Here is a 25205-nt window from a genome sequence, read left to right on the forward strand (position 1 = left end):
TAAAATATTTTAATACTGATATATTATTAAATTAATTAAACAAATGCATAATATGATTGGGGAAAAAAAACAATGTATATATATATATATATATATATATATATATATAGGTATGTATGTATAGCATTTCTAACTGCTATTTACAGCTAATTATCTAAATAATAAAATAAACTCAATATGTACCAATTCTATAACCATTTCCATACACTTAATAAACCATTTAAACTTAATGAAAAAACCATATTTTTATGGCACGCTAAATCAATAATGCAATTGTCATAACTACGATTGGCAGACTTGATGTTATCCAATAAAGTTTGCGTTTGAACGTCCCAGGACTTTAGATCACCAAAATCATCACCATCTATAATAATCACTTTATTGTTATTGTTGGTTTCATATAAAAAGGATATACCAGTGCAATGTTTTCCGTTCAAAGAAGATTCGTTACTAACTACTTTTGCGGCATTTTTAGTCATATCTATATCGTTACTGCTATCAGGGCTTGCAGTACATGTAAAAGTTCTTAACACTTGGCCTGAAACATAATCCCAAAGCTTTAAAACACCATCCATAGATTTTACTAGTAAATATTTACCATTATAAGAAAATTGTAAATTTATAATAGGTAGTCCACCTTCTTTAGCCCAATCCTTATCATAGGTTAAAGTCTTTAAGCAATTTCCTGTTTGAGTATCAAATATACGAATTAGTCCATCAAATGAACCAGACGCTAAGATGGAGGAATCTTTGCTTGGCATATCCAAAACAACAACAGGATCTGAATGTGCGCTAATTGTTTTCATAGGTGCAGTGAGCAACGAGGAACTATTGGTGAAAGTACTTCCACTGTATATACCACTTGCACTCACATTCCATATTTTAATACTTTCGTCCATTGACCCACTAAATAATAAATTACCTTTGTAACTATATTTTATAGTGATTACTGGTGCAGTGTGACCTATTAGGGTTTGTAATTTTCCGTATTTAATATGTGTTATCTCAATGGTACAATCGTCTGAGGCAGATGCAATGCATTGAGAGTCTGGTGACCATATAATTTTGTTTATTCCCTCCAAATGATCTGTATATAGTTTTGAGTGAGGAATAAGTGACGTAATATTGGTGTTATTTGATATTCTGTATATAGTTATACTTTGTAATGCCGTTGTAAGTGCCAAATATTTACCATTTGGTGAAATTGACAATGATGTGTAACTATGGCTTTTTGGTAATAATTGAAGAGTTAGAATTTGCTTTAAAGCCATATTATTTAACTATCTAATGGATAAATGGTGCTAAGAGTTGTTTGCACACAATATCTATTTTAAAATTATAAATCGGATCATAGGCTTATACATTTAGGAGATTGACTATATCGAATAACTTTTTTACTTAGAAAATGTTTCACTTCCAATAATGGGAACGGTTTTTTGTTTTTTTTTTTTTTTTTTTTTGGTTAGTTAAGAAATTTTCTAAAATTGTTTTCATAGTACAAAATAGTATTATAAAAAAGTTTAATGGATAAGGACGGGCATCGGGCATCACTTTCTTCTATCTCTGTTCGGACATCGTTCTTTTCTACCTTATTTTTCTATTTATTTATTTATTTATTTTTTTTTTTTTTTTTTTTTCTAATTTTTATTTTTTTTAATTTTAAGTGGCAAATGTTTCCACCTTTTATAGAGTGTAATATTTTCCCTTTATACAATAAATTTTTATTAATGTAAAAGCTCAAGTATGCCACTTTTTATTACAAGAAAAAAATTGAAAGGTTCGTTATAATTCACAACGAAATAAGTAAATATACATACTGTACACCAAATAATGAACGTTTTACCTGTTACTGATTATAAAAGTACTATAAGCACCGCCTCACCAAATACGATCACTTCTAATGCGGTTCCAAGTTTACCAGATAGGTTAAGACAGCAAAAAGGTGGTGCAGTACCATTAAGTATGACCGAGTTGAGCAACAAAAATAAACACCCACTGGAATATCATTTAAATAATTACGAAAAAGCTCAAGAGTCTAGAAAATTACAACAATATAGGCAAATATTTGGTATAGCTGAACCAATGAAGAGAATGATGGATTTAAATATTATCAATGCTACTGATTTTGCTCCTGTGAATAGCAATGGTAACATTAGTGGTAATTTACCACATAGAGATATCTTATTAAACAAAGAATTCACTTTTGATTGGGAGGACGTTTATAAGGATGATTTGGAGTATAACAACGAAATTGGAAATGATATACATAGTAAAATTGAAAAGAATATTGGTTTATAAAGTTTCTTTTCCCACATGTGTTCAATGAATTGTGTAAGTTTTATTTAATTTTAGAATAATATTGAAAGAAATATATGTTTTTCAAGTTACTATTGGATTGCAATCTTGTTGTTTATGAGCTAAAAAAAAAAAAAAATTAATAATAAATAAATAAATATCGTACAATACGATAATTTTATTTTTAGTTTAGCCATTATTAACACTTTTAGGTACAAACAACCTTCTGTAGATTGTAAATGCTCAGAGATTAAGCCGGGGGGTGTGAACTGCGTTATAATCCAAACAGCTTTGAATTGAATTGAATTGCATTGAATTGAATTGAATTGAATTGAATTGAATTGGAATAGCACTTGCTGCTGCATTTGTTTGGCTAAAAATTGTTAGAAAAAAAAATATAAGCGCTAAAAAAAGTTCTTTTCGCCCTTTAGCTGTTATTTTCTTTTTCTTCTATTAATTTTTTTTTTTTTACTGAAAGGAAAAAAAAAATTTTCATTTTTCTAATTTTACATATTTTTGTTCTTTTATTTAACTTTTCTCTAAAAAGAATTCTTCTCCCTTTTTCATTCCTTTCCTGTTTTCGATTGGATCTTATTTCCAATCTCACTTTTTTTTTCCCATTTTATTTTTAGTTTAATATTATCTTTAGAGGAAAAAGAGAAAAAAATAAAAATAAAAGGAGATTTGAAAAGGTATAGTGTTGACCATTAGAGCTAGTTATTGAAAGAGAACATATTCTGTAAAAACCTCTAATTATTAATAAATATAGCCATTTTATAAGAAGAAAAATAAACTAGTAATAGTTGCCGACAACACAACCTTATATTCATCCCATTTTTACCAGTACTAATTTTATTGGTTTAATTTTTTTTAATTTTTTGTATTACTTATTTTGCAATATTCTTTTGCCTAATATAATTTATCGGTACAATTCTAATTACTGTTGGCTAAAGTTTGCCATCTGTTTTGAACTCTAAAAGTATTAATTGATATCCCCAGATAAACAAACAAACAGATAATATAAAAATATTACTAGCAGTAAGTCAATTACAATAATTTTTATCTAATTAAGTTTGTTACTTTTCGCTTTAAAAGTAATTTTTGTTATTTATTTATTCTTTTTTCATTTTTTTTTTTTCATTTTTTTTTTTTTTTTCAGAAAATATTTTTTCAAAGGAAATACTTCAATAACAACTGATTGATTTTCTAATAATGAGTTCGTTTTTCCCACCTGATTCTTCATCTGTATTGCAGCAAGATGTTAATTATATTCCAGCAAATATCGATAAAAATAACGCTTTGAAAACTTGTAATACAGATGGGTTAAGTGCTAATTACGCAAACCATAGTACTTCACAATCGAGTTTTTTCCCAACAACTAACCTAGTTAATAATACGCATAGTAACAGCAACGTTGATTTTAGCCTTTTGCGTTCTGCCAGTGGTACTTCTAGTCCTTTGATGAATAAATCTATGTTATTACAAAGATCATCCTTTTTCATTGACCAATTGAACAAAAATAATAATAATTGTGCTCCTATTTCCAATAATCAAGTTGCATCACCAATGCTCGCTACTCCATTACCGAGTAATTTGAATTCAGTGCCCAATACCATTCCATATATGAATACTACTACTAATACCGCCGCCACCACTACTGATAATAATAATAACAACAACAATACTAATATTACTAATGGACCGCTTACTTCCGTTACTACTTCAATTAACAATACTGTTGTAGCTCCGGGTTCCAACGTTTCTACCCCAAAGTTGAATAACAATGTTGCTTCGTTTAACCAATTTGGACACTCAATTTCCTATCCTCAACAAGTGGACTCTCAATCACTTCATACACCGTCTTCCTTATCTAATTTGAACTGGAAAAATCAAATTAATGCATCTAATAATTACATTGACAATAGTAGCAGTAACTTGTTTCCATCTAGGTCACACACACCAATCATTCAAAATCCTCATCAACAACATCCGATTTTAAATTCGCCAGTGATTGCTAACTTCAACAACAACAACAACAACAACAACAACAACAACAACAGTACGTTGATTACTCAACCATTTCTGCAAGGACAAACAGTTCCATCTATATCACAACAGCCCTTGCAACTTAAGAAACATCTTGAACAAATTCAGCTTATTTCTCAGTGGAAATATTTGGATTTTAACGGTGATTTGCAAGGTCCGTTTCCATCTAGCAATATGAGTAGTTGGTTTCAGTGTGGTTATTTTAATAGTACATTGCGTATTTGTCGTGTTTTTTCGAAGGATGATCCACCTTTTTTACTTTTGCCATTTGGTATTACTAATGAGGCCTTTATGCCATTAGGACATTTGTGTGTTTGTACTAATAACTCTGTAGACCCATTTGGTTCTTTTGATTTAATTATATCTGCGTTTGTTACACAATTCAAAGAAAATCAGACTGCTGATGATATTGTGGGAAGTAGAGATTATACCTATGCCGAACTATTGAATTGGAAAGACCCCAAAGATGGATCTTATTATCGTGAAATCAGTGTTTTGTATCCTATTCAAAGAAAATACAAGGAAGAATTAATTGACTGGCCTGCTCCAGAAGTATTGATTGAAAAGACTGAGAAAAATGAAGAGGACCCTAAATCTGACCAGGCATTAGAGAGTCAGGACTCAGTTTATTCAGAAAATGAAATCACGCAACAACAAGAGGGAGTTAATTTGGCAACCAATACTATGGCCGAAATAAAAGATGAGAATGTAAATGTTGAGGCTGCTAATTTGAAAATTATTACTAAAACTGAGGACGAAGTCGAAAAGGATGAGAACAAAACCAATAAAAATTCGATTGGTAAACAAAAATTGTTTGAAAAATCAATTGATGATATTGTGGCTGAAATTGGTGAAACTAAATTTATTGAAGAAGATAACGACGATAATCACAAGAAGAAGAAGAAGAAAACAAAGAAAACTAAAAAGAAGAAAACAAAGAAGTCTAAAGAAAAATCACCATCACCAAAGGTGTCAAATAAGAATGACGATGTTGATACTGAAAATCAAGTAGAAGTAACAGAAGATTTCGATGAAGACACTGAGGAACAACCCGCATCTCTGGCTCCATGGGCTAAAGTTTTTCAAAAAAAACAACAAGCACCAAAAGAAACATTTTTAGATGTCCAAAAGAGAGAGAGTGAAATGTTCCGGGAAAAAGAAAAGAAATTAAAGGAAGAAAACACTCGCAGACTAAAGGAAACCATTCTAAATATGAATAAGGAAGAAGAAATAAAAAAGAAAAGTAATATTACAAATATCGCTAGATGGGGGTCCACCGACTTTCAAAAACCAAAAGAACCCAAGAAAGGTATAGTTAGTTTCGAAGAGCAAATGAAACTTGACTTACAAAACTCAAATTTTATTAAGGAGCAACAAAGACTATGGGAGGAAGCTACGCGTGCTGCTGCTGCCAAAAATTCTAGCGCCCCTTTAGCTTCTTCTACTTCTTCTTCTTCTTCTTCTTCTTTCACCAAGACTACTAGTGCTAACAATGCTGTGAATGGTGCTGGTTCTTCCTGGGTCACTGTTAGCTCTAAAAAAACAATTACGCCAGTTAAAAGCCAACAACAAATATTTAAACAGCACACTAACGTTATTACTCCTGATAAGTTACGTAGCAGTAGTATGAATAATACACCTAGTGCTTCTTTATCCAATGGTGGATCTGTAGTTTCTTACTCAGGTAACGGCACTAATAGCAATGAAGCGGCACGCAACTCGCAACGTCATGATTTTTTAAGTTGGTGTAATTCGCGATTAAAATTAAATGATGGTGTTAGGGTTAATGATATTTTGGAAGTTTTATTAAGTTTACCTAGTGGCGATGAGTCTAAAGAGATTATTACCGATACTATTAATTCCAATAGTTCTGTTATGAACGGTAGTAGATTTTCTGTTGAATTTTTAAAAAGACGCAAACTTGTTGAACAAAATACAACTGACCCATTATCTTGGACCGAAGCTTTGTCATTATTTAACGCTGGTAAGGATACAGAATGGGATTTTCAAGTTGTTTCTAGTAAGAAAAAGAAAAAGGGCACTCGTTAATTGCACCAAAAAAAAAAAAAAAAAAAAAAAAAAAGGAATAACTCCCAATAAGTGATTATTTTTGTAAATTTGTGTTTATAAAAAATATGTTTGTATAATATTTTAATAATATTAGAATGATAATATTGAAATTATTTACGTGATTCTAATCTTTTGAGGACGTATATTATTAAAGTATAGAATAAATTTTACTGTATATTTATATCTTACGGGAGGATCGCAACTTTTTAATCCAGGTAATAACGATGGCTATTTGAAACATAAAAATAATAATAAAAAGGCTCAATTTTGGTTAGTAAATATAAAACTAAATGATTTATAGATTTATTTAATAAAAAAATGGCGTCGACTATCAAAGCATTGCTTTTTTTTATATTTTTATATAAACATTAGTTTTCTTTATATCCCTTATTCATAGATATAAAATTCTCAAGTACTAGATAGTGGTATGAAATAAAAAAGCGTAAACCATTGCTATATTGTCCACAGTGTACAAAGAATGTAAATTTTATAAGACAAAGAGAAATAACGATGTCTAAAATGTTAGGTTATGCGCTAACTATTTTCTTATATAAAAGACATCTTTTTGGAATGCTGGCGTAACGTCTTCTCAAAGCCTCAGTAAAACAAATTTCTCTACACAATGCAACATAATTCTGAGCCCATCCCTTTTGCATCATCTCTGCTTCTTGTAAACAACTTTTAAATTCAGCTTCAACGATTTTAACTTCACGTTGGCACCTTTCATAATAATCATCACCCATAGCACCTGTCTTATACAGAATTTCAAATTGGGGGCCTGCTTCTTTTAATTTAAAGGATCTTCTAACCGCCTCAGCGCCTCTATTTAATAGTGCAGCCTGTAACACTTTTTCATGTATTCCATCCATTTGTTTCAATTGATAGTATAAATTTCTGGGTTCATCATTGTCAAATATAGAGGGCAATTGATTTTTCTTAATTTGTTGATTTTTCTTGTATTTAGATCCAAATATTAACAAGGAAATAATTAGAATGGAAACATATATTAAAGGCGTATATACAGAGACCTTTTTTGTTAGAACATTTTCATTTTGTGTATTATTGCCAGCTGTTCCATTAGTGAAATTACCGAACTTTTCATATGTGTCGTTGAAACTTGAAGATGACATTAATTATTATATTTAGATGATTCAATTATTGCTAGGAAAGTGTTTTTGATATGTGAATATGTATGTATAATATCAGTATTCTTTTTAATATATATTGAGGTGGCTACTTGGTTAATATTGGAAATAATACTTGTGATATTTTTCACAGAGATACAAGTTAATGATATTATAACTGTAAAACGTGCAAGTTACCATAAATTTGAAGCGTTGTCTTTTTTTTTTTTTTTTTTTTTTTTTTTCCAAAAAAAATTAAATTTAATGCCCAATAAAAATATATTAGCACAAGATGAAACTGGATAGTCCGAACATCTGATTAGTCCTGCAATAATGGCATAATGAATAAATAAAGTTTAAAAGAATAATTTTCTTGGATAGTTTGATAAGAAGGCAATAAAAGCCTTTACACAAAGTAAACATAATGAGTGATATTTTTCGCCACCGTAGTTATTTTTTTTTTTTTTTTTTTTTTTTTCTTTTTTTTTTTTCTTTTTGTTCTTTTCCTTCTCATTCTGTCCTCCCTTTTCATTGCTTGAATCCCTTATAAAATTCATCTGGCCGCATAATGACTTTTATACTACAGCATCCCAATATTAACCATAAACTTATCAGGTAAAACCTCACAATATAAACATATATGAGTAATGCTTCTTCGATTTAGATCCAAAGAAGGTATTCATAGGGTCCAATGTGCTCCCGAAACGCCATTTGGTGAAGTGGTCCAAACTTTATTAACTAAAACTTTAAATAAGAACCCACGACTTGGTAGTATCAAGATATCATGTAATGGACGAAATGTAACTTTAGATTCGATTAGTGATCAAAGTGTACAACAATTGGACCTAAAGCACGGTGATATGCTGACAATTGATTATGAAGATCAACAACAACAACAACGACTAAATAAGGATAATAATATCAATAACCCTTCAATATCACTTAATACAAAAGACTTACTTAAAAGCGCACCTAAATTACCTGAATTACCTGTAGATATTGAATTATCTAAAGAAAATGGCTTAATTCCTAGAAAACAGTCTAAGCTCTGTAAGCATGGTGATAAAGGAATGTGCGAGTATTGTTCACCATTACCACCATGGGATAGAACTTATAAAGAAGAGAATAATATTAAACACATTTCGTTTCATGCTTATGTTAAATCATTAGAGGAAACTACTAAAACTTCGGGTTCTTCATACGTACCACCATTATCTCAGCCCGATTTTAGAATCACCAAAAAAGCTACTTGTACACATGAGCCATGGCCTCGTGGGCTTTGTTCTAAATGCCAACCTTCAGCAATCACATTACAACAACAAAGCTATCGTATGGTTGATCATGTTGAATTTTCCACTAGTGAGTTAATGAATGAATTTATTGACAGTTGGAGACAGACAGGTACACAAAGATTTGGTGTATTGTACGGCACTTATGAAAAATATGATACTGACATTGTTCCCTTGGGAATTAAAGCCATTGTACAGGCCATTTATGAACCACCTCAAGATGATGAAACTGATGGAATAACAATGAGTATCTTGGATAACTCATTTGAAGAGGAATTATGCAGAGTTGATAAAGTTGCCAATAACTTTGGTATTTACAGAATTGGTATGATATTTACTGATTTAACTGACAGTGGGAAAGGGGACGGTAGTGTTCTATGCAAGCGTCATAAAGATTCATATTTTCTAACCAGCTTAGAGGTGATAATGTCTGCCAAGCATCAACTAAAGCATAGAAATATATGTCATAAGAGTGAGCAAGGCATATTTTCTTCTAAATTTGTCACTTGTTGCATTTCCGGCAATTTAGAGGGTGATATTGAAATAGCTGCATACCAAGTATCGACAGATGGGGAAGCATTAGTTCAGGCAGATATGATTTCTGGCTCTACGCACCCTTCCATGGCATGGATTAATGAAACCAATGAAAAAAGATATGTTCCTGAAATTTTTTATACAAAGAAAAACGAATATAATTTAACTGTTAAGGAGAATGCGAAACCAGCGTTCCCGATTGATTATCTATTAGTCTCTTTAACCCATGGATTTCCAGAAAATGTTAATAATAGCGAGAAAGAAAAGAATAATGATGGATACTTGAAATTTAAAACAATTAAAGGATTCCCATGGAGTAATAGACAGTCTATGGGGTATTCGCAAGATTACCATGAGTTAAAAAGATATTTATTTGCGACTGCAACATCAGGCGATTTAAACGCTTTATTGGATAAATTATCTAATTTTCAACTGTTGATTTACATAGGCTCTTTAGATATTTTGAGCAGTGAAGAATGGGGATTGTTGGTAGAGAGTTGCAGAAACCGTAGTAATATGGAATCATTAATGAAGTTGATATCTACACCCGGTTGGCAGACATTGATTATGATACTACAAGAAACTATGTAGAATACTTATTATTTAGTTAACATGAAGTCTATCTTTTTTTTTTTTTTTCCTTTTCCTAATATTGATTGACACATTTCTGTGATCTATGGATGATGATGCTCTTAGTTTATGAGATAGCTGGGTGAAAAAAAAAAAAAAAAAAAAAAATTAAGGAAAACTCATTTTCCTTTTGTTTTTAATGTGTTTATTCTATGAGATTCTAGTATATTCTATTTGGGTATATATTTTTATACGAAGGTACTAGCTTTGTTGTAGTATTTTTTACAACGGTAAAAAAAGTAGAAATTTTCTTTTTATTTTTTCTTTTTTTTTCTTTTCCTTTCTTTTTTTTTTCTTTTTTTTTTTTTTCCTTTTCTTTTCGCTACATTTCTCGCCATTTGCCATCTCTTCCCTTCTGCCTCCCTGCCCCTTTCATCGTAACCTTGTATATAAATCAAGAGAAAAGAAGGGAAATTTAATTAGAAAAAATAATTCGAAGAAAAATGAAAGGAAAAAAAAAAAAAAAAAAAAAAAGTTTTCTTCTTATGTTAAATAATAACATCATGTCTTAACGACAAGCCTTTCTTCTCTTCTCTTCTTCTTTTCTTGCCTTCAGATAATTCATTTGTAATTTCCGTAATTTTACACTTATTTCCCCTTGAATTCTATTTTTAATTACTACATACACAGAAGGAAAAGACAAAAAAAAAAAAAAGAGGCCATCACTAAGGTAATACTTTATCATTCTATTTTGTTTTGTTTTAAAATTTAATAAGAACCTTTCCAAAAATAGACTCGCATATATAAGTCAAAATAAAAATAAAAAATAAAAATAAAAATGAGTGTACCATTCGGTTTAGATTTAGGTAATAATAGTTCTGTTTTAGCTGTTGCCAGAAACAGAGGTATCGATATTGTCGTAAATGAAGTTTCAAACAGAGCTACTCCAACTGTTGTTGGCTTCGGTCCTAGAAACAGATTCTTAGGTGAAGCTGGTAAGAATAAGGAAACCTCTAATATTAAAAACACTGTCGGTAATCTGAAAAGAATTATTGGTTTGGATTACGATCACCCAGATTTTCCTACTGAAGCTAAATTTTTTTCTTCTAAATTGGTCAAATTGGAAGATGGTAAAATTGGTACTAAAGTTAGATTTGCCGGTGAACAAAAGACATTCTCTGCTACACAATTAGCTGCCATGTTCATTGACAAAGTTAAGCAAACCGTTTTGGATGATAACAGGGGCGCCAACCTTACCGATGTTTGTGTCGCTGTTCCAGCCTGGTACTCTGAGGAACAACGTTACGCTATTTCAGATGCTGTTAAAATCGCTGGTTTGAATCCAGTTAGAATTGTCAATGAAGTCACAGCTGCTGGTGTCTCCTATGGTGTTTTTAAATCTGATTTACCAGAAGGTGCTGAAGCTAAACCAAGAACTGTTGCTTTGATTGATATTGGTCATTCCTCTTATACTTGTTCCATCGCTTCCTTCAAAAAGGGTGAAATGAAAATTTTGGGTACTGCCTACGATAAACATTTTGGTGGTAGAGATTTTGATCGTGCCATCACTGAACATTTTGCTGATGAGTTCAAAGATAAGTACAAAATTGACATCAGAGAAAATCCAAAAGCCTACAACAGAATTTTACTTGCATCTGAAAAATTGAAAAAAGTTTTATCTGCCAACACCACTGCGCCATTTAATGTTGAAAGTGTTATGAACGATGTTGATGTTTCATCTCAATTAACTCGTGAAGAATTAGAAGAATTGGTTAAACCATTGTTGCAACGTGTCACTAAACCAATTGACCTTGTTTTAGCCCAAGCCGGCTTGACCAAGGATGATATTGATGTTGTTGAAATTATTGGTGGTACTACTCGTATCCCTGTTTTGAAGAATTCCATCTCTGAAGCCTTTGGTAAACCATTGTCCACTACTTTAAATCAAGATGAGGCTATTGCTAAAGGTGCCGCCTTTATTTGTGCCATTCATTCACCAACTGTTAGAGTTCGTCCATTCAAGTTTGAAGATATTTCTCCATACTCTGTCTCTTACTTTTGGGACAAACAAGTTGAGGACGAGGATCATTTAGAAGTTTTCCCAGCCAAATCCTTATATCCATCCACTAAATTGATTACCTTATATCGTACTGGTGATTTCAACATGGAAGCTAGATATACCAATCCAAAAGAACTGCCAACGCATATCAAGGAGACTATTGCAAAATGGAATATTACTGGTGTTGTTCCAGTTGAAGGTGAAGATTCCATTGCTTGTAAGATTAAGTTGAGAGCTGATCCATCTGGCTTTCACATCATTGAAGAAGCTTATTCTATACATGATATTGAAGTGGAAGAGGAAGTTCCAGCTGAAAATGAAGGCGAAGAACCAACTTATAAAAAGGTTAAGAAGACTGTCAAGAAGGATGACTTGGTTATCGTCGCTAAGACCTTTGCTTTAGATGAAAAAACTTTGAATTTATTAATTGAAGAAGAAAATGCCATGACTGCCCAAGACAAATTGGTTGCAGAAACTGAAGATAAGAAGAATGCTTTGGAAGAATATATCTACACTTTACGTGGAAAATTGGATGAGGAGTATTCTCCATTTGCTTCTGAAGCTGAAAAGAAAAAATTGCATGACATGTTAAACAAAACTGAAGAATGGTTATACGACGAAGGCGATGACTCTACTAAGGCCAAATATATTGCCAAATATGAAGAATTAGCCTCTTTGGGTAATGTCATTAGAGGTCGTTATTTATCTAAGGAAGAGGAAAAGAAACAAGCTTTAAGGGCTAAGCAAGAAGCTTCACAAATGTCTGCTTTGGCTGAAAAATTGAAGGCTCAAAGAAAAGAGGAAAATGATAATAAAAAGAATGGAGATGCTGATGTTGACATGGATTGAAACTTTTTTTTTTTTACAAATATATATACAATGTATATATATATATATTTTTTTTTTTTCTTTTTATGTATAATTAATTTTTGATAATAAAATACATACATATATAACTAATAATCGTAAGTACACACATATATTAATTTGATTGTTTTTTTTTTCCATTTTTATTTATCATAGTTTTTTTTTCTTTTTTTTACTTTTTTTTTGGGTATATGTGGATGTTTTTGGATAACCTTTTAAATTTAAAAAGTTTATATGTCGTGAAACACTCACTAATACATTGCTTTCATTCCAAATAAAAATATATTTGAAGGTTTAAGCTTACACTGTTATATCAAAGTGCTCATTTATATATTCCATATAATCGATGCAATCAATAACTTCGTGTATAGAGCTAAATAATGGTTTGTACATAATTTCTCGTAGAGCAACGTCAATGCTCTTGTCCATACACCATTTATCTAATAATGTTTTTTGCTCAGCGGTAATACCACATTCAATGAATCTCTCTTGTAAATTTTGCAATTTAATAGAGTTGGTAAAAAATACAAAAATTTCTCTTTTGTTGTAAGAACCTACGATCATTTTTAAAGACTGTAATGCGGATATATCAATCAAGGACACATTTTCTAGATTAATAATTAAAAATTTCAATGGCTGTAGAGTTAGTATTGTGGATGACCGTGGCTGCAGTAAAGGAATATTATCTATGGGTCCATATTTTTCTAAGCTGAGTAACCTTCTCTTAAAATCTGTTATATTGGTGAAAATCAAAAGTTCTGGGGCTTCTACAATCATAATTTTTTCAAATTCCAATTTGTTATTGACAGTTCTGGTATTAGTTGGAGTATTGTATAGTATTATTGGTTTAAATTGATTAGATATTGGATCTTTGCCCAAAACAGTAATACGAGATTTAGTTATTTGTTTAACTAATTGGATAATAGTCAACCCTAAACCACAGCTAATCCCAAATGAAGGCGACCAAACTAGTGTACCCGTTACAATGACAAAAACCATTAAAATCTCAGGGTAACCCTGGCATTTCCAATAAAGCATTAGATCACGTGGCAATTCTTCTAATAAGGTCACCGAAATTAACATTATTATGCACGATAGCGTACATTGTGGTAAATAATGAAACCAATTTAAAAAAAAAAGCATGATAAGTAGGGAAAAGCATGATGTTATAACACCTGACATTGGAGTACTACAACCGCTTAAAATATTTAATTTAGTTCTACCATATCCACCATACGCAGGCAAGGATCCAAATAAACAACAGAGCAAATTAGATATACCAACAGCAATAAATTCTCTATTTGAAGAAACTGCGATTGACGAGGATTCGGTGACTGTCTTATAGGAAGTTGCAGTTTCAAAAATCCCTATTACTGTAATTACTATGGAGGTTTGAAAATGTTCTTTAAATTGGTCTAGATTTGTTAGTGGCCATTTAATTTGTAGTTTGTTTGCGTTAAACAATTCTCCAACGATTTTTAGTTTTGAGTTCCAATGAAAATTGTAGCATAATAGCGTAGAAATTAAGACAATTATTAAAATCTCAGGCACAAAAATTAGCTTTGGGTATTTACCAATAAAAATTTGTTTAAAATATTTCGCACCCAATAGTATCAGCATTGTAACGATTGAAATTTTTGTAGAAAACATATCAATTTGATCTAAATTATCAAATATAAACACCAATTTATTCCAACCAGTATTATGATCGTTGACCTTTCCATTTCCGTTTTCTTCTAAATATTTTTCGTTTAACCCAAAAATGTTTAAGAGTGATGAAATTAGCACTATAACAGCCAAACTTGAAATAAACCCTCTTTGGAAAGATTTAGACATAGCGTTATCAATAAATCCGTATTTGGCTAACCCTAAGCCTAACAACATACCACCACTTAAACAAACACAGATGCTTGAAATTGAGATTTTAGCTACAATATCATGTTTTATGGAAGTATCCGATTCAATAACATGACCAATTATCATTGATGCAACAGTTTGTGGACCAATAACCATGGGCGGTAATGTTCCCAATATACTATAAACTACAGGAGGGATAATTAAAGAAAAGAGACCAGATGTTGGTGGTAAATTGGCCAATGTAGATAAAGAAATGGCTAACGGAATTTGAAAAGAAGTCAAAGTAATACCACTAATTATATCTCTTGATAATTTTTGTTTGTTATATTTCGGTAACCATTTGAAAAGTGGGAGATAATATGCTATGTGATCTAATTTGGATTCGCTATGGTGACTTTGAAAGGAATTAGTATTAGGAATACCAGCCACTATACCCTCTGAAGATCCACTGTAGGTGATGTTTGGAATAGTCCTATATGATCTTAAAGATGAAGTACTGTTTGTTCTGTTGATAAATGGTTTAGTGTTTGCTGACGACATAAGGGGGGGGGTTCTTTAGAATTAATTATCAATTTGATGTTGTATTGGCAAGCTAGTCACCCTTAAAAATACTTTGGTAAAACTTATCGGTAGAGCTTACTCAATATACATTTAAGACAATATTTTCTGATAAAAAGAGTAATTCAATCTTTTTTTTTTTTTTTGTTTAGTTTGGTTCAATCAATAAAGGGAGGAAAAAAGGGGAAAAAAAAAAAGAAAAAAAAAAAAAAAAAAAGAGTATATTGACAATGGTGAAGTTTTGTCATATAAAATTGGTTGTATTAGAGGTTATCTTAAAGAGGGGAAAGAAAAGGAAAATAGTGATATCAAACCACAAAAAGAAATAGAGATACAGAGAGAGAGAAAAAGAAAAATAATGACAATCAGTTTACTCATTTTACAACATAACACAGATTACAAGTCCCAATTTTAATGTACAAATTCATTTTCTCTTCTTTTCTTTGCTCCTTGAGTTTTTACAGCTTTTACTGATTAACTGTTTATTGTTACATATTGCTTTTTTAAAGAAAGAAAAAAGAAAAAGAAAAAGTGAATTAAAAGACAACAAATGGTGATTAAGTATATGTATTATATAAAAAATGAGATATAATCATGATTGTTCATAAATAATGAATATGAATGCTAAAAATAAAGTTACTATTATATATATATTCAATATTTTGTAGTACAAGGAATATATAGATATGGTGTTATAAATTTGTGAAATAAATCGTTAAGTTCAAGAGCCGGAAACTGCCAACAGCAAAAAAAATTATAATTTTCCTTGTTTTTCTAATCTTTTTTTTCTTTCAAATTTAGCAAAAGCCTTTATGAATTCGGGGACACCATCATCTTCATCTTCGTCTTCATTATCATGTTCTTTTTCCACAGACTGTCCACCCTCCCTATTTTCATTCTTTAACTTTAAAGCTTCCTTCTTTTTCTCAGATACTTTTTTTTTGCGTTTTAATGCCAAAACATGTGCAGGAATACTATCTTCCCTAGGTGGGAATTTAAAAGCTTTCTTAGCATGTTCATGCAATAACAGTTCTCTTTTTTTATGCCTTAATTCAACTGGAATATTTTTTTCATTCAACCACTTGATAGGTGGATCATACTTTGCTGGCCATATATTATTTGTCCTATTTATGGCTTCCGCAGCTAATTTCCTTTGATGTCTCCAGTGTTGCATATCATCCTGATACATTAACCAAACACAATTTACGCATCCGCTCATGCAACAGTTATCTGGTTCTATTGGTTTCGCTGGAATAGATATTCCTTCTATTTTACAAGCTATTTTATTTGATTGCGAGATAAATCTACTTGTTGTGGTATTACCACCATCTTGTCTAACAGCATTATATTTATTGTCGCCGCCACCAAAAATTTTAGCTGCTCTTTCCTCCGGAGATTGTTCAATTTTACCTGTATTGCCTTCAAATGTCATACATCTTCTGAAGTATAAGGCTCGGTAAGATATTTTAGTGTTGCTTTTGATTGATATGAGCTTAGTATTTTTTAATAAGCTCGACTTGAGAATGAACATGATAAGTTATTGGTTTTTTTATTGTTATATAGTTGGCAAAATGCATGTTATTCGAATAGCGAACATAATATTAATACAATTTAATTTTTTTTGAATTAAATTGTTTATATATATATATATATAAATGTGTGTGTGTGGGTGTTATCCAATAGGAGTTGTCAGATGTCCGATAACTTATGAATTCAGTTAAGTTTTCGGATATTGCATAAATTACGAAATGCTAAAAAATTGCTTGCAATTCTTAAAATTAAATAACGCCATCACTAGCACATACGGTATCCAGGAGTTAAATCCACAAATGTATTTCATTATGTAGCATAGGATAATCAATTTGAAACAATTATTATGTAACCGTATATGAAATTGTATTAAATCATCGCTTAATAATTTCAAAATATCTAACAATTCCTTATAAGTAACTGTTGTCTTACTGCTAGTGGCTGAAATATTGTTATAGTGATTTAAAATATGGTGCATTCTATTAACTAAGCAAGTACATAGCCAAATTATCCCTATTACACCAAATAGTTGACTTATAAACTGATTATTTTCAATAAATTTGATAAACACCAACAAAAGTACGAAATATATAAATTGTCTATATATGTTTATTTTAGAAGATTCCCAAGATAATCTTTTTAAAAGATGGTCCATTATCACAAAATATGGGTATGCCTTAATCAATATTATATGTAGATGGAAATTTAACGGGTTATTGTTGTTAATGGATGCATCGAATGAAGGTGTTGATGTTTGTATTATTATTTGATTTTTTGGGTTAAACTTTATTGCTCTGCTGGCTATTAAAAGATTTCTTTTTCCCATTTTTTATCAGTTTTTATTTTCTTGGTTTATCCAAGTATGAAAGTAAATTTACCTTATTATTTAGAAAGAAATTACTTTAGAATATATATATATATATTTTTTTTTTTGCGTAGATATGAAAATGAAAATAAAGAAGTAAAGCCTTTATTAAGCATAACGTTGATCGAAAAGTTTCAATTTTACGCTCGCGTTCGACATTATTGCTAGTTAAAAACATTTTAGGATTTCTAATTTGAGATTTTCCGTTTAATATAATATAATATAAACTTTTTTTTTTTTTTTTAGAAGCATTCAATAGATAAACTAAGGAGTACTAAAATTAAACAATTGTACATATATAAATATATATCCATTCAGAAAAAAAAGAGAAAAGGAAAGACACAGAGAAACAAAATAAAAGCAATATCAATGTCGGAACCTCTTAAAAAATTGAGTGAAAAAACAATAAAAAAGCATCCAACAGTGAAACCAGCTTCTTATAAAAACATACACACAACTTTCTACGTTAAATCAAAGACACCATATATAAGTGGTATAAAGCATATAGATAAAATGATTAAAAATATTAAAAAAAAAAACTTACAAGATTTTGTAACCGTGGTAGGAATGGGGAAAGCTGTTGGGAAAGCGTTAGCTATAATAGCATATTATAAATTGAATTATAAAACTGAAATTTCAACCACAACAGTTACAGTTTTAGATACATATACCAGCTTCAGTAATAACCAAGATATAGTAAATGATGATTTCAGTGATTCTGAAAACGAAACGGTAAATATCAAGAAGAGATTAATTAGTGGTGTCCAAATACGTATCTATATTTAAGGAATTTTTTTTTTTTTTCCCCCAATTAATATATATATATATTTACATATCATAGATTCAGGAGGGGAAGAAGGGGAGATAGTCAGCTTACTTATAAATTTGGTCATATATATATATACATATATCTTTATAAATTAACGGTGATTTGAACGTTATCATATTCAACACAATCCATTTCATCTATGTCACATTCATTAATTAACACACTAAAAGTTATAGGTGCATCATTAATAACTATCATTGGTGCATGCCAAGTACCCTTACCGTATGTTACTGCTTGGTCTCCTCTGCATAAAAATGCCTTTAAAGAAGTAAAATCTGGTTTATCAGTGCCATTAGATACAATAACTAAATATTGGTATTTATCAGGATTCCCACACAGCGGGATAAATGTTTGGGAACTATATGGGTGCTTCTCTAATATTTTACAAATATGTTGTGTATTTTTTTCCTCTTCAGTTTTTATTGTTTGTGGAAAGCATTGAAAAATGTTAATATTTGAAGTTGATTTAACGTTGAAATCATTTTGAAGCTGGGTAATCTTTCTTATTTTAATTGCTGTTCCTTGATTAGCATTGCATTGTTTTTCTCCTATTTCCTTAGTTATTTGCTCTCGTGGAGATACAATAGATCCATATGGTCTAAAGTTATTGACTGACAATGGTTCAGCATTAATTGTTATTTTAGTCGTAGACATAGTTTTTAAGTCTTTTTTTGTTTTTTTTTTTTTTTTTTTTTTTTTTCCTTTCTAAGGTGTTTTCGTATATTTAAAGACAAGTAAAAGAACTTATTAAAATATAAAGTTTTTTTATAAACTAAAAGTTTGAATTTAGAGTCTTTTTTTTTTATTTTCTTTCTGATAGCAGCTATAAAATCTGCAATTCTTTGATTCCCGGTATTAAAAAATAAAGAAAGATATCGGACAACTCCGAAGTTTTAAATATTGTAAATTGTTTGTATGATTAAGAAAGAACCAAAAATGGCATTTTGTACAAGTTGGTAAATGATTTGTAAAGTTGTTAATAAACAAAAAAAAAATAATGTTTATTTTTAGTAATGTAAAATTGGATTGTTAATAAATTATTTAATTTCTGAATAAATAGAAATAAATAAAACAATTTTGTTTTTGTTGATTATTTTAACCAAGCTAAACATAAAACGATCATTCTTTAAATCACAGACTTAATCCACTACTCAATCCGATTCACCATATAATATCCGCATACAAGTATGTCCGCATTTATTATACAAACTCGCGCTTTCTTTAATCCCATAAAAAAAATAAACCAAGAAAAAGAAAAAGAAGAGAAAGAAAAAGAAGAAAAAGAAGAGAAAAAAAAGTTAAATTATTACAACTCCGAAAATACATAAACATATAGTGTATCAAATTATATATCCCACAGCGTTTAGCTAACCCCAATAAGATACATCAATAATACGTGTACACAAACGAAAGAGGTTTAAAACTAACACCATGTGCAACAACTACAATAAAAGTAGTATCACAGGCAATACAAATCATACAATTAAACCCTATACTTTTACCACTGAACAAGAACAAAAATGGAAATCCACTAAAACAATTGGAATCATAGGACTTGGCGATATGGGCTTATTATATGCCACCAAATTATCGGAAAATGGTTGGGACGTAGTTTGTTGTGATAAAGCAGATTTATATCCAGTAATACTTGAGAAATATGGTGACAATAATGCGTACAAATTTAAAATATTGAAAGATGGTCATTTGGTTAGTCGGGTAAGCGATTATATTATTTATAGTGTAGAGGCTGAACATATAGATAAGATAGTCAAAGAATATGGTCCTAGCACCAAATTAAATAGTATAGTTGGCGGCCAAACTAGCTGCAAAAATCAAGAAATCAGTAGTTTTGAAAAATATTTACCTTTGGACATTGACATCATTTCACTACATTCTTTACATGGACCAAAAGTTGATACAAGGGGACAACCATTGGTCATGATCAATCATAGGGTTTCTAATAAAGAACACTCACAGTTTGTTCGGTGCATAATTGATTGTTTTGAAAGTAGAATTGTTTATTTAACCGCTTTAGAACATGATAAAATCACTGCTGATACACAAGCAGTTACACATGCTGCATTTTTAAGTATGGGTGTTGCATGGTATAAAAGACAAACTTACCCATGGTGTAATCAAGATTCTAAATGGTGCGGCGGCTTAGAAAATGCTAAAATCAATATATCGTTAAGAATATATATGAATAAATGGCATGTTTATGCTGGATTGGCAATTACTAACCCGGCAGCACATCAGCAAATACTACAATATGCTACTAGCGCTACCGAACTCTTCACTTTAATGATTGAAAACAAACGGGAAAAATTGATCGATAGAATAATGAAAGCACGGGAATTTGTGTTTGGTAATCAAAATACAAATGGCAGTAAGCGACTACTTTTGGATGATTCATTATTAATAGAATTTAATTTGAACAAAAACAAAGATACTAGCACAAGTTGTGCCAACAGTATGCCCAATACACATTTATCTCTATTGGCTATTGTTGATAGTTGGTATCAGTTAAATATTATCCCATATGACCATATGATTTGCTCCACTCCATTATTTAGAATATTTTTGGGTGTTTCGGAATATCTATTCCACGATAAGAGCTCATTACTGGAAATTTTAGATGCTAGTCTAAATACCTATAGTTTTAGAGGTGATGATTTAGAATTTGTAATAGCTGCCAGAAATTGGAGCCAAATTGTGTCGCATGGTGATTTTGAATTGTATAGGAAAACATTTGAAGAGACTCAAAAGTTTTTTGAGCCAATGTTTCCTGAAGCCAATAGAATTGGTAATGAGATGATTAAAACTATTTTAAATAATAACAATTAGATAATATCACCTGTGGAAAAGGTTAAAAGAGATTAAAATAATAATATTTGATTTATAAATTACTGTGCAAATATTTATTTCCCTATATAATATATTATTTCCCCTCTATTCTAGAATACGTAAATTATTACCATAAGATCCTACGGTAAGTGATATAATAATAATGAGCATAATAATAATAATAATGACAATGATAATAATATAATAAAAAAACTAGGTGTTATATGCACTTCCATGATTTAGCTTCCTTTTCTTCCTAATCGTAAATAAATCGTCATCGCTCATGTCGTTGTAATTAATTCTATTATTATGGACATGGCATATGTTTGTGTCATTAGCGATATTGAGATAATCATTTAAACTGTTGCTATAAACTATAGCATTACCATTAATTACACTGGCACGATTTCCATTAGTAATAATTCGTTGCTGGTTTTGCATACCATGGCTGTGTGTGCCCCATTTCTGTTCCCTTAACCTCTGTTGATCTATCCAACGTTGTAAATTGAATTCATCTTCTTTAGTATAATAATATAGACCGTATAACTCTGGGAAATATTCTTTGAATTCTCGAACTATGGTCCTGTTCCAACATTTCATCAAATTATGTTCCAAAACGGACATGTTTATAGTATCAGCGTTATAATTACCATTGACCAAAAAAATATGGTCCCATAATGTATCTAAAATATATTTCATTGATTTAGTGTATTGTAACAAACGCATATTGATGAATGGTGTGAAATTCATTGTTTTATATATAGAATGAACTCTATTGGGCGTTAATAACTTAACAATAAATTGAACACCCAAAATATTATTACCAGTTGAGTTGCCAGTATTAGTGTCAGTATCATATTTATCATAAACATTACCACTCATGGTGCAATCTTCCATATCATCACTATTATTTACAGTAGAATACGTATTATTATTATTATTATTATTATTATTATTATTATTATTATTACTAATACCGTTACCACGATAATTCCGAGTCACAAAGCTGGTAGTATTATCATTACTTGTACAATCGCGTATATACAAAACACCGTAAATTTCCTGTTCACAATCATTACTAGAATAAGGATCGTAATTAGCATTAATATGAATATTTTCTGTGTTATCATTAAAACTGTGTTGTGGTCCATATAAAACAAAATGCCACAGACGAGTATTACTATCTTGTGGTTTAAAATAAAACCTACCAGTATTATTAATACTACAATTTTTAGCACCAATACGACTATTTATGCCCTTAAACCCAATGTCAGAACCATTTGGAACATCAAATGCAATGGTTTTATAATGCATTGCTGTGTTAGTGCTATTTTTATTTAGTATGCAATCTTTTTTCCACTCTCTTAAAAATTTCCTATTGAGTAAATTTTGGGACATGTGCTGTCTTGTAAAAACAAAAACAATAAATAAATATGAATCTATAGGTTTATCTTTGATATTAAAATGCCGAAACTAATTTACAAAATAATAAATATTGATGATACAGGATTAAAAAGAAAATATTTTCTTGGTATAGTTCTTATCTGTTAATTATTTTTTCTTTGAAAAAAGAGAAAAAGAAAAAAAAAATCAGAAAGAAAAAATTGAAAAAAAAAAAAAGAAAAAATGGAAAAAAAAAGAATGGAAAAGAAAATCAAATTATATATATATATATATATATATATATATATATTGGTTTAATATTTTTTCTGTTTTAGTTATATTGAACTTTTATGGTAAATATATCTATTAAAAACAACGATTTTTCTTTTTGATCTTATTTAGCAAACTTGAAATTTGAACTAACTACTTCTGGTACCATAAACGTTTTAGAATATGTTGAAATTCTAATAAGTTACTTGCAAATCAAGTATGAAAGATAGTGAGGTTGTACAAATTTTAAAGAAAAGATGAATTAACTCAGGAAAAAGAAATTCAACCATCAAAAGGATTTTTATATAGTTGTCAAAACTTGGGAAAATAATAAAAGAAAAAAAAGAAAAAAAAAATCACACATTGCTTATTTTAATATGACATCTGTACACCATAAACATTACGATATTGTACAATAACCGAACATATTCGGACTAGTAGTTTATTATATACTATATATATTATCAAGTATTTTTATAAAGCATTTATAATATAAAATACTTTTATATGCAGCCATTTCTATTAATATAAACCATAATCATGCTATGTTTTTTTTTATTTGAGAAACTTGAAAAATCACAAAGTTTTTTTTATTTTATTTTATTTTTTTTTTTTTTTTTTTTTTTTTTTTTTTTTTTTTTTGATTTTTTAGGAAATTTAAAACTTTCACGCAATACAGTAACGGCAAACCATATCATATTTCTTTCCTTTTTAAGTTAATATATCTGCAATAATATATACAAAAAGTTTTTAATTAATTAGATCAGTAATTATGCTTATTAATAATTATGACTTTTTTTTTATTTTTTTTATTCAAGTATTTGTTATTTAATATCTAATATTTAATATCTAATATTTAACACCTAACATTTAACACCTAACATTTAACTTTCCAAAAATTGCCTAGAAATATTCATCTCACCAAGCTCAATCATAAAATATAAAGGATAATAAAATATAAAGGTCAAGATGGGAAACTACTTCAGTTCTATATTTGACAGACTATGGGGCATCAACAAGGATGTACGTATTTTAATTTTAGGGCTAGACGGTGCAGGTAAAACTACTATATTATACTTTTTAAAGATTGGGGAAGTGTTCAATACAAATCCAACAATTGGTTTCAATGTAGAAACATTAACTTATAAAAATTTAAAATTAAATGTATGGGACCTAGGTGGTCAAACAAGCATCAGGCCATATTGGCGATGCTACTATGCCAATACAGCTGCAGTTATATTTGTTATTGATTCTACAGATACAGATCGTATTCAAACTGCCTCCAAAGAATTGCATCTAATGTTGAAGGAAGAGGAATTACAAGATGCTGCGTTATTGGTTTTTGCAAATAAGCAAGATTTACCTGGTGCTTTAAGTGCTAGCGAAGTTAGCGACTCTTTAAAATTGGTGGATTTAAAAGATAGAAGCTGGAGCATAGTAGCATCTAGTGCTAAAACTGGAGAAGGTATCCATGAGGGTCTAGATTGGTTAATTGATGTGATCAAAGAAGAACAGTTACAATAGTTGCAAGAAAGCAGAAAATGGGGATGGGCAAATTGTATCAAGTTGTTATTTAGTCATTTTAATTTTTTGTGTAATTCTATATCTTTTATATATTGTTTTTTTCTTGCAGCACAATTAAGTTCTCATTATGTTATAGACAGAAGTCAATTACTCTACAAAAAAGGAAAAAATCAGTCGTTATGTGTTTATACATACTTGTTACTGAGGCACTTATATTATTTTGTTAGTACTGTCTGTTATTAAAGGTATAATATTATTAGAAAATCTAATTTTACTTTTTTTTCTTTTTTTTTTTTTTTCTTTTTCTTTTTCCTGTTCCAATGGATGTAAAAGTACAGCTACAAAAGGACCTTTAAGTAAACCCGAAAAAAAAAATAAATGAATAAAATAAATAACTAAGGGCAACGGGTCTACTATTTTTTAAAGCTAATTAATAAAATGACACAGACAATAAATTATACAGCTTAAATGAATGTGTTTAATGATTAAAAGAAAAAAGAAAAAAGTGTCATAACCCGGCTGTATAAAAATAACCAACCAAAGATTTTTCTTTTTTTTAAATTGAACGGTTCCGCACGTTCCGCAAGTTTCACAGGAGGCGAAATGACCAAGTATCAAAAACGAAGGGGGCATTATTAACTCAAAAAAAATATATGTCAAGATTTTTCTTTTTAATTAATTTTTTTTTATT

General features: G+C 29.9%; 14 protein-coding genes across 14 annotated transcripts; 7 read left to right on the forward strand and 7 right to left on the reverse strand.

Annotated features, from left to right (window-relative positions):
- Positions 1–188: 188 nt before the first annotated feature.
- SWD3 (Swd3p) lies at positions 189–1271 on the reverse strand (the record flags this gene model as incomplete). Its single annotated transcript, XM_046080777.1, has 1 exon — positions 189–1271. One exon carries the CDS (start codon positions 1269–1271, stop codon positions 189–191), a length of 1083 nt encoding a protein of 360 aa, XP_045936168.1.
- Positions 1272–1830: 559 nt separating this feature from the next.
- UMP1 (Ump1p) lies at positions 1831–2298 on the forward strand (the record flags this gene model as incomplete). The annotated part of the gene is made up of 1 exon (XM_046080776.1): positions 1831–2298. One exon carries the CDS (start codon positions 1831–1833, stop codon positions 2296–2298), a length of 468 nt encoding a protein of 155 aa, XP_045936169.1.
- Positions 2299–3507: 1209 nt separating this feature from the next.
- Positions 3508–6390, forward strand: SCDLUD_002059 (uncharacterized protein; the record flags this gene model as incomplete). The annotated part of the gene is made up of 1 exon (XM_046080775.1): positions 3508–6390. One exon carries the CDS (start codon positions 3508–3510, stop codon positions 6388–6390), a length of 2883 nt encoding a protein of 960 aa, XP_045936170.1.
- Positions 6391–6938: 548 nt separating this feature from the next.
- SEC66 (Sec63 complex subunit SEC66) lies at positions 6939–7541 on the reverse strand (the record flags this gene model as incomplete). Its single annotated transcript, XM_046080774.1, has 1 exon — positions 6939–7541. One exon carries the CDS (start codon positions 7539–7541, stop codon positions 6939–6941), a length of 603 nt encoding a protein of 200 aa, XP_045936171.1.
- A 641-nt stretch (positions 7542–8182) lies between these two features.
- Positions 8183–9949, forward strand: NPL4 (nuclear protein localization protein 4; the record flags this gene model as incomplete). The annotated part of the gene is made up of 1 exon (XM_046080773.1): positions 8183–9949. The coding sequence occupies one exon, from the start codon at positions 8183–8185 to the stop codon at positions 9947–9949; it is 1767 nt and encodes a 588-aa protein (XP_045936172.1).
- An 817-nt stretch (positions 9950–10766) lies between these two features.
- On the forward strand, positions 10767–12836 carry SSE2 (adenyl-nucleotide exchange factor SSE2; the record flags this gene model as incomplete). Its single annotated transcript, XM_046080772.1, has 1 exon — positions 10767–12836. One exon carries the CDS (start codon positions 10767–10769, stop codon positions 12834–12836), a length of 2070 nt encoding a protein of 689 aa, XP_045936173.1.
- Positions 12837–13154: 318 nt separating this feature from the next.
- Positions 13155–15251, reverse strand: SCDLUD_002063 (SulP family inorganic anion transporter; the record flags this gene model as incomplete). The annotated part of the gene is made up of 1 exon (XM_046080771.1): positions 13155–15251. One exon carries the CDS (start codon positions 15249–15251, stop codon positions 13155–13157), a length of 2097 nt encoding a protein of 698 aa, XP_045936174.1.
- Positions 15252–16023: 772 nt separating this feature from the next.
- Positions 16024–16800, reverse strand: DPC25 (Dpc25p; the record flags this gene model as incomplete). The annotated part of the gene is made up of 1 exon (XM_046080770.1): positions 16024–16800. One exon carries the CDS (start codon positions 16798–16800, stop codon positions 16024–16026), a length of 777 nt encoding a protein of 258 aa, XP_045936175.1.
- Positions 16801–17010: 210 nt separating this feature from the next.
- On the reverse strand, positions 17011–17625 carry SCDLUD_002065 (uncharacterized protein; the record flags this gene model as incomplete). The annotated part of the gene is made up of 1 exon (XM_046081434.1): positions 17011–17625. One exon carries the CDS (start codon positions 17623–17625, stop codon positions 17011–17013), a length of 615 nt encoding a protein of 204 aa, XP_045936176.1.
- Positions 17626–18177: 552 nt separating this feature from the next.
- POP7 (ribonuclease P/MRP protein subunit POP7) lies at positions 18178–18450 on the forward strand (the record flags this gene model as incomplete). The annotated part of the gene is made up of 1 exon (XM_046080769.1): positions 18178–18450. The coding sequence occupies one exon, from the start codon at positions 18178–18180 to the stop codon at positions 18448–18450; it is 273 nt and encodes a 90-aa protein (XP_045936177.1).
- Positions 18451–18577: 127 nt separating this feature from the next.
- On the reverse strand, positions 18578–19147 carry DAL3 (ureidoglycolate hydrolase; the record flags this gene model as incomplete). Its single annotated transcript, XM_046080768.1, has 1 exon — positions 18578–19147. The coding sequence occupies one exon, from the start codon at positions 19145–19147 to the stop codon at positions 18578–18580; it is 570 nt and encodes a 189-aa protein (XP_045936178.1).
- Positions 19148–19924: 777 nt separating this feature from the next.
- Positions 19925–21337, forward strand: TYR1 (prephenate dehydrogenase (NADP(+)); the record flags this gene model as incomplete). Its single annotated transcript, XM_046080767.1, has 1 exon — positions 19925–21337. One exon carries the CDS (start codon positions 19925–19927, stop codon positions 21335–21337), a length of 1413 nt encoding a protein of 470 aa, XP_045936179.1.
- A 213-nt stretch (positions 21338–21550) lies between these two features.
- UBS1 (Ubs1p) lies at positions 21551–22651 on the reverse strand (the record flags this gene model as incomplete). The annotated part of the gene is made up of 1 exon (XM_046080766.1): positions 21551–22651. The coding sequence occupies one exon, from the start codon at positions 22649–22651 to the stop codon at positions 21551–21553; it is 1101 nt and encodes a 366-aa protein (XP_045936180.1).
- Positions 22652–23959: 1308 nt separating this feature from the next.
- On the forward strand, positions 23960–24514 carry ARL1 (Arf family GTPase ARL1; the record flags this gene model as incomplete). The annotated part of the gene is made up of 1 exon (XM_046080765.1): positions 23960–24514. One exon carries the CDS (start codon positions 23960–23962, stop codon positions 24512–24514), a length of 555 nt encoding a protein of 184 aa, XP_045936181.1.
- Positions 24515–25205: the final 691 nt, after the last annotated feature.

The sequence above is a fragment of the Saccharomycodes ludwigii genome, chromosome II, assembly GCF_020623625.1.
Source record: "Saccharomycodes ludwigii strain NBRC 1722 chromosome II, whole genome shotgun sequence".
Taxonomy (NCBI): Eukaryota; Fungi; Ascomycota; class Saccharomycetes; order Saccharomycodales; family Saccharomycodaceae; genus Saccharomycodes; species Saccharomycodes ludwigii.